The 9,108-nt window shown below is 47.5% G+C and overlaps 1 protein-coding gene across 1 annotated transcript in view; it reads right to left on the reverse strand.

Moving 5' to 3' along the window:
• Positions 1-9,108, reverse strand: part of SBF2 (SET binding factor 2) — a 500,212-nt gene that overhangs the window by 80,545 nt on the left and 410,559 nt on the right. The window contains 4 exon segments of the mRNA XM_025196666.1: positions 2,413-2,540; positions 6,974-7,169; positions 7,551-7,624; positions 7,941-8,113. Coding sequence (XP_025052451.1) covers positions 2,413-2,540; positions 6,974-7,169; positions 7,551-7,624; positions 7,941-8,113 — 571 coding nt within the window.

A 9,108-nucleotide genomic window follows, 5' to 3' on the forward strand; every position in this document is an offset into this window, starting at 1 on the left:
AATTTTCTAGGAATAGAATCTAATTATTGGAGGTTTGCCTTGTATTTGTCTCCCTCTCACTGCTACAGCAGGGGCAATTAATCTAGGGGCAGGGAGGTCAGGCGGCCTCTTTGCCCTCTGCCCCGCAACTTACTCTCCCCTGCAGCCCCTCTCCTGCCTTACTATCAAGACCCTGCTCTCCTTGAGCACATGGAAGTGAGAAGCAAATTTGAAATCAATGACCATAAAATAAACATGCCTGAGCAATTTGCATATAGTACCCTTAGACTTAGTTCATCCAGAATTAATGTATTTTAACTTCTTTGAAACTGCTACAAGTATTAGCACAGGTACTCCATAAACACACTTTTAAGCAGCACTTTGGCACCTACTTATATATCTATAGTACAAACTATGCATGATACAAGTTCAGTGGCTTTCAATCTTTTTTCATCTGTGGACCCCTAAAAATTTTTAATGGAGCTGTGGACCTCTTTAGAAATTTTGAATGGAGGTGTGAACACCTTTGAATTGTAAGTGAAGGTACACATACTTTTGATTGATCATAGACATCTTTTGCAGACCTCTTAGACATAGTCTGTGGACCCCTAGGAGTCCATGGAACATAGCCAAAAGGCTCATGATTTATCATATAGTTCATTGGCCAAGCACACCCAACATTTCAAGCCATAGTGATCCCACAGCTCAGCACTGCTCAGTATACATGTATACTCCAGATACACCTCCACGAAGGACTTATGTGCCAGCTAGCCCCCCGCTCATGGGATGGAACTGGGTGTCCTTGTCACAAGTCCTGGGATCCTCCAAAAATTGATATTCAGATAAAGTGCAGGGCAACCTGGCCCAGCTCCACCTCTTGGAGGTCAGGACCACACTAATCATATATAACACACTGAGAGGGGCTGACAGAGGGGCTCTGGGTGAACTGTTTGGGGCCCTATTTGGTGATGTCTGCCAGACATTTAAAGCTGGTGAAAAAACAGGAATCTTTGAAAATGGTATAGAAAGGAACAGCTCAGCTGTGAGAGTGAAGAGGAAGTAAAAATATATGCAGTGTAGTGGCTCACCATACCTTCAAAAAGATTTGGTAATGATGGGGGACTGGACTCAATGGGCACTACCACCTATCCTATTCAAATGGACCACATTAACCTATCCGTGTGATCGGAGCTTTCTTGCCAGCTTGTTTCTTTGGCATTTTGCCCTCTGGAAACAAGACTAGGGAGCATCTGAACTCCCAGGGCTCTAGGGTTGGGGCTTGCATATAGGATGCCTGCCTTGGATTTGGGAATATCTAAGTCCTGAGCTGAAGAGTCTGGGAGGTAGGATACTTGGTGGTGGTAGTGCCACACAGATCTGAACAACTGAGCCCTGTTCATTTGATATAATTTGGAACTCATTTGGCTGATTTGGCCGAAGACATGAAAAAAGAAAGGTGGGGATAGGTTTCTATCAGCATGTTTGCCCAATATGGGCCATGTGTTTCATAGTCATGATCAGTATTTGCATTTAACCAGTTTCATAGTTGGTTTCCATGACTAAGCACATTCTGCTTTTGGCAGCAATTTAATAACAGACGGCATATTTAATAAGGTTTCCTTGTATGTGAGTATAAGACATGGGGCTTTTTTCTCCATGCTTACTGGGAGAAAAAATTTGTCTTGTATTTAAGTAAGTATGGTAAATTCTACAGGACTGATGATATGCATACCTTTTGGCATACTCCAAACCCTTTTGCTGTCAAGCAGAGACTTTGGACACCTAAGCCACATCCAGATGAGTGTGGACATTTGGTTCTCTGGGGACAAATAGCAGCAGTCCACCTTGTGCCACTGTTACTTGTCCCTGGGGAACACCTGTGCCACGGTGCTTCTGGTACATGGCAGGTTATGCTGGGTGTGGTAGGGGAGGCTGGGGCCAGCAAGTATGCTGGCCCCAGCAGTCTTACCTGGGGCCTTGGGGGCCAGGGAAGCTGCAGCCGTGGTGCTCCTGTAGCTGGTAACCTGGTTGGCAGCTGCAGTGTTGCTCTGGCTGGCTAAGCTCTGGCTTTAGGTGGTGTGTGCTGCTAACATGTGCGGGTTTTTTTGACCCTGGGATTTCTCACAGTCAACCCCCCACCAGTGCTGCAAGGTAGCAGCCTGGGGAACGCCTGAAGGTGTGGCGTGTGGTGCTGCAAACAGGTCTGCGGTGCCACAAACCGCACGACCGTGCTTGTCTGGACGCGGCCCTGAGTTGCTCTCTGACACACAGTGAAAGGTGAAGAGAGAGAAACATAGTTGCAAAAACAGTTCTAAAAGATACTAAGTGCCCACTGAGTTCCTTTGGCTCCTCCCAGAATGAAAGGTGTAAACTGTAGGAGGTTGTTTGGATGTAATTATTGTTTCAGATATGTCTTACAACACTCCATTCTACCTGAAAGGTGGCTGAGGTGATCTGCAGTCCTTCCTGCATATTCTGTTGAAACTGGTTTTGAATAGCAATCTTCTTCTCCTTCATTAAAGATGCAATAGGAAAGCTTCGGACCACCGTCTGTTCTCCAACTAAATATCACAGGAGCATATTTATAGATATTTATTAGATTATGGAGGTAGATCTGTTTGGCTTCATTGTACTTTGAACATTTGTTACTGAATAGACTCAAGAAAATGGAAAAATCATGCCTATAATCTCAAATAGAAGAAATATTACCATACAGAATTCACTTTGAGCAATATACTTTATAGAAGCTGATAAATTCCCGAAGTATTACTTACACCCAAGAAAGATTCAATTTTCCTATTTCTAATCATCTTGATTTAAAATACTTTTTTTTACTTTATCTATATCCTGCTAAAAGAAATGCCAGAAAAAAATTGGTACAGGTCCAGGAATCAGTTTCTAATGTAATAATTTGCCATACTGTATTATGCAGCTCATAAATAATAACTAATGTGCACTAGTTTTCTTATTAAAAACTATGCACTTTATAACTAAAATTGTACTTTTTGGCTGACACATGGAAATCTGCTCTGTAGACCTGCTACTATTTCCATGATATAATTAAAAACAATACTTAATCCTGTAACAGCTGTATAAGAGAGAAAGTTAATACCATTCTGCAAGATTTTCAAGCTAAGATAAATTTTTTTTAGTTCCTACATTTCAAAGTCAATCCATTTTTCTTGATTACCATACTTTTTGGTACTATTTTTAAGAGTGTTTGAACACATTCAGGCCTTTGAGTGTGGGAATTTATTCCTATTTGATTGTAAAAGTCTTCAACGGTAAGCCTCCGTTCTGATATTGATCATCACTTAATTACTGAACCCATTATATGAGATTTTAATTTTTAGCCACTCATGAACGCCATGTGTCCCCGGAGGCTGGGGGGGGGCGCACAGCGACCACCCGCGGTGGTGACACCGGTGTTGGTGGTGAGTGGGGAGCTCCTGCAGGCAGCCACGGTGGTGTTAGTGGTGGTGAGCGCTGACCAATGGTCGGTGACTGCCTGCAGACACTGCTGGCTGCATCAGCAGTGGCCAGCGGCGATTAGGGATCACCCGCAGATGCAGCTGGCAGTGTCGGCACTGAGGGGGGGCTGGCGAGCAGCAACCATTGGCAGGGAGGGCTTTAATTCCCCCCTCTCCATCCCACCGGCAGGGACCTGAGCCAGGTTTGCTGGGCACTTCCCCCTCACTGATGCAGCAGCGGGGCACCATGGCCCTTGAGCGTGAACGACTGGTATTTTCCGCAACTGGGGGGCACCATGGCAGCAAGTGGTGAGCGGGGACTACCCGCAGGTACTGGTGGTGGTGAGCAGCAAGCGAGGACTGCCTCAACTGCTGCCGGTGGTGTTGGCGGCAGAGGGGAGGGGTGGTGAGCGGCAAGCGGGGTCTGCCTGCAGCTGCCGCTAGCCACGTCAGCCACGAGGGGTGTTGTGGGTGCAGGCGGCGACTACGCTTCAGCGGCAGTCAATCTTTTGGGGGGACGTGCCCGCCCCCCGTGCTCTCCCTTCGTGTCACCTATGCCCCTGAGGCAGAGGGGGCAGGGAGGAGAGTCTCCCTTCTACCCTCACTGGCAACCAGGTCTGCCCGCTGTTGCTGCCGCACTCCCTGCTCACCCTGCCAGGGGCCCTACCTGGCCATGCCCCTGCCCTGCCGCTGCAGCAGGAAGGGGCAGGGCCTTTGTTGGGGCAGCAGACACTGTCATAATGTGGAGGAGTGTGAGCCCCTTCCCAGCAGGGGCACTGTGTTGTGGGGCAGGCAGAGCTGCGGTGGGGTGCAGAGTGGCACTCAGGTCCAGAATGGGCCAGAGCCCTGAATGCCCCCTGCAGTGCTGCCACACTTCGCACTAGCTCTGCCGGCCCCACAGAGCGGCCTCTGCCGGGAAGGGGCTTGTGTTCTGGGAAGCTGTGACAGTCACTCACTGCTCTCCACTCCAGCTGCTGGGAGGGGAGCAGGGCCTGGCCCCCAATGCTCGGTCCGTGCTCAGGGCAAGCCCCTTCCCAGCAAGAGAGGGCTTATTCAGCCACTGGCCCCAAGCACAGGTTGAGCAGCGGCTGCGGCTGGGCAGACTCCGCTGCAGTGCCCAGCAGCTGAATAAGCCCCCTCCTGATGGGAGGGGGCTTTCCCCAAGCACAGAAAGGCTGCTGGCACTGCAGTGGGGTCTGCCTGGCCTGGCTGCTGCCCTGTGCTGGGGTCAGCCCCCTCCTGCCAGGAGGGGGCTTATTCTGCTGCTGGCCCCGAGCACAGAGCAGCAGCAGCTGGGCCAGGTAGACCCCGCTGCAGGGCCAGGTAGACCCCGCTGCAGGGCCAGTGACTTTTTTGCACTTGAGGCAAGCCCCCTCCCATCAGAAGGGGGCTTATTCAGTTGCTGACACTTGCCCTGAGTACAGAGAGGCTACTGGCACCGCTGCAAGGTCTTCCTGGCCCAGCTGCCTCCGCTCTGTACTCAGGGCCAGTGGCTAATAAGCCCCCTCCTGTTGGGAGGGGGCTGGCCCTGAGCACAGAGTGGCAGCAGCAGCTGGGCTAGGCAGACGCCACTGTAGTGCCAGCAGTCTCTCTGTGCTTGGGGCAAGCTCGGCAGAGGGGGCTTATTCAGGTGCTGGCACCGCAGTGGGGTCTGCCTGACCCGGCAACAGCTGCCACTCAGCCTGTATTTGGGGCCAGTGGCTGAATAAGCCCCCTCTTGCCAGGAGGAGGCTTGCCCAGAGCACAGACTGAGCAGTAGGGGCTGGGCCCCACCCTTGCCCAGGAGCTGGAGTGGCGAGTGGTGAGTGACCATGACAGGTAGCAGTCCATCACGGCTTCCCGGAGTGCGAGCCACTTCCCAGTGGGGGCTGCTCTGCAGGGGGCTTGCAGGGCTCTGGCCTGCTCTGGACCCCGGCACTGCTGTGCACAGCCCGCCACAGCTGTGCTGGTCCTGCAGCGCAGTGCCCCCACTGGGAAGGGGCTCGCGCTCCCCCACATTATGGCAGGGGCTGCTGACCCCAACAAGGGCCCTGCCTCCACAAGCTGCAGCAGCGGGGCAGGGCGCGGTCAGCCACCAGCCAGTAGGGCCCCTTCGGGGGGGGCGGGGGGGCAGGGACAGGGGTTATTCCTCCTCCCTCCATTGTCCAGCAGGGGGCCTATTTTGGGGCAGGGAGCACGGTGGCGAGGGTTAGCAGATCTAGTGCCCTGTGGCTCTAGCATCCCCTGGCTCCTGTCCCGAGGAACTGTAGGCATGTGCCTGCATTGCCTCAGTCCAGAGAGCATGTTTGTCCTGTTACAAACCAGTTCAGCCTAGGCAAGTTAGACTAACCTGCAAAGGGTGAATCAATTCAGGCTCTGGCTTTTTGAATGCCTGTCCCTAGCCTAGGTTTCACAAGCCCTCTTTAACAGGGATTGTCAGCCTGCAGGGCTCTCAGGGTCATTATATGTCATGTAACCATGATTGCTAGTTCCTCACTGTGCCCCGGCTGCTCAGTTGTTTCAGAAACCAAGGCTCCAAGCCCTCTGTGGAAAGATGGAAGGAAACAGCTGAACCTTCCTCACCTCTCCATGGGAAAAAGGAGATGAAGGGAAGAGGAAGCAGAGACCCATTAAGGGAACCTTTGAGAGGGACTGCTGCTGTCTCACAAATATAAATGAGGACTGGATAATGACTGAACAAGAATGGAAAAGTCAGGTAAAGTTCAGGGGTGCTCTATTTCTGTTTGAAAGGGAAGGAGGGCCTCTGTAGCTGAGCTAAGGGCCTCTGCAGTGAGCAATCACCTGGGTGTCTGCAGGAAGGTTGTGTGTGTAGGAGGTGGCCATTCTTATGTGTGTACTTGGAAAGATAACTTGGTATTAACAGCATTATATCATGGTGGTGGTGAAATGTGATGAAAGCCCAGATGATATTTGGAAGGCCACAGATACATCTATGAGTGAGCAATCTGAAAACCACTGATCTACTACATTGTGTTGTTAGGTCCAGTTTACAGATGAAGAAGCTGAAGGAGTGAGCAGTGAAGGGAGCTGTCCACATCAAACAGCAAGTTTGTGGGAATGCCAAGAATTCCAGAGGCATAACTGAGCAGTTTGGTGCCCAGGAGGACAGGGGTGAACAGGGCAACAGCAACTGAGCTGCTGGAAGCAGTGACTGCTCCTTTTGTGTGACCCCTTCCCTCCAGTCAGCACCCAGGGCTGATGCTCTTCTCGCCACTGCTGCCACTCCCACTCCTGCCCCTACTGAAGAATACTACCCAGGATTTCTTGTGGTCTCCAGCTTTAGCCAAATCACTCCCTTACTTCTGTGATAAGGACTACTGAATTATTTCTTTTATGCAAGTATAAACAAAAAATCATCTGTACCTATATAGGTGAGAAACAAATGATTACACAAATATTTGAATTTTCAATCATTTCGAATGGAACATGTATTTTGAATATGTTAATTAAACTAAAAGGCCAGTTCAAAGGTTTATATACATGAAGGAGCATGGTTATTTTGGTTTGAACAGAAATGAGCATACCTAGTTGATCATGAGGAGTGCCTTTAAATATAATTCTATATGTAGTAAGGAATAATGCTCCTTCTGCTGGGAGAATATGAGGGCCTCCAAGTAATCCTCCTGTTGCTTCTTCTCTGCCATCAGGATCCAGTAGCACACGGAGACCTTCACATACAAACTCTTCTCCTGGAAGCAAAGCTGGTCGCAGAATCTTAGGCTGACCGCCCCCAGAAGAAAAGAACTTGTATTTTAAAAGAAATATGCACTGCAACACTCAGATCTATTTAGCCTATTTGGTACAAAAATCTTCAGAACAAAATTGTTAGGAGATGGAGGAGTCTGGACTCAACTCAGGGAAACGGGTTTTATAAAAATAACAAGCATGCAATCACTTGTTTATGTTCAGAGGTTTGGCTCTTCTACTTTCACAAGTTTGTGTTTCACAGACCAAAGCCAAATAACTTGTTTATTACTGATGAAAACTTTCTTTTGGTGCTCAGATGTCTCTTTACACTAGAACAAGAAAGATTAATGCTACTTCTACCTGTATATGACTCCAATACTTGAAGACTATACAAACAAATTTCACAATGCTTGCCTTTTGTATTGGTGGTAGTCTTCTACTCTCCCGATGGACAGCCTCCAGAGTCTCTATGTGCATCGCTACAATGCCTAAGAAGCGGTAATACTATAAATTAAACCTCATATAATACAAGAAAGATGAAAACAAAGTAATGATTACAACGTTCTAAAATCTTGGAATTAACTGTCAAGGAAATAAAAAATAGATAACTTCAATGGTTATTTAAAATTTGTCAATAATTACAGTCCAGGAAACAAACCCTTAAACAGTACTGAAAATAAAAGAAACAAGACACATTTCTCCTTTCAAAAATGATCAGTTCCCAGAGAATGAAAGGAACTATAACAGACTAGGAAAGTAACCAAAGAGCATAAAAGGAATTTATATTTTTGGCACAGCTCTTACCTGGTATCATGCAATGAAGGCCTTTGATGTGATCCTGTGTAACCCCACTCTCTGTACAAACCTTGTCAATAAATCGGGTGATGAAGCGCACAACTGCATTGGCAACATCATTGTTTTCAGAGTCCTCAAACCCACTTTCAGTGTCGTAGCTGTCTGCCACACTGCCTGCAATGCTACAGAAGACGAAAACAATTGTTAGGGTGAAAAAAATCCAGTTAGCTAACCATATTGTACACAGGGCTGACTATACTGCTAACCTACTGTGCTGGTGGTACTTCTCTACATGCACAGTAGTATAACTGCCTGAATGTGATTTTTGCAGACAGACTAATTAACTCTGCTTGGAGCTAATTAGCTTAGGTACAGAAGTATGCATCAGAGGTGCTACCCAGCATGGTAAATTATTGGTACAGACATGTGCATAGAGTAATGTATTTTTTTTAAATCAGTCTGCTAAATTCAGGGTATTTAAACAGAGCAAGCACTCTGCCTCTGTGTCAAGCAGTTTCTGATATTAACAGCATAAATCCACAGACATACGCTGATACCTAGTCTAGAACTGCTACTCCTACTGTTGCTAACACTGTTGGTTGCACTGGCAACAGAGAAACAAAAGACTTCTCTAAAAAGGCTAACAGGGCTATAAGAGATAGCATAGGATTCATTCTTAAAATCAAATGCTCCTGAAGCCTGGTCTTCTTGTTTTCTCTTCTCTAAATATAGCAGTGGTTTTCAATCATTTTAGGGATGAGGCACCCTTTGGAAATATCAGTTCTTGATTTTCGCTACCACAAATTCTACAAAACTAACAATCTTCATTTTAAAAAATGCCCAAATGATAAGAGTTGTATACATATATAAATATACTCTCATTAAAATATGAGAATACTGGAGACATTGTATGACAACTATTTATACTGTAGCCCTGGATCACTCATGCTCTTTAGTCTGCAACAACCCCAGTGATTACATCACAATATCTGAAAAGAGCTTTCTTATTTATACCTACACCTAAAATGAGGAAACCGTTTTTGGTTGTTCTGGCCTTTTTAAAAAACAAACCACTGGGGTTACCAACTAAAAACAGCTACCAACTATTACTGTTGGGAAAGCAATAAAGGGTTTTACAACTTCAGAGTTGTAGGTAGCTCAGCATAGGTGACAGAAT

Source organism: Alligator sinensis, unplaced genomic scaffold (assembly GCF_000455745.1).
Source record: "Alligator sinensis unplaced genomic scaffold, ASM45574v1 scaffold755_2, whole genome shotgun sequence".
NCBI classification, from domain to species: Eukaryota; Metazoa; Chordata; order Crocodylia; family Alligatoridae; genus Alligator; species Alligator sinensis.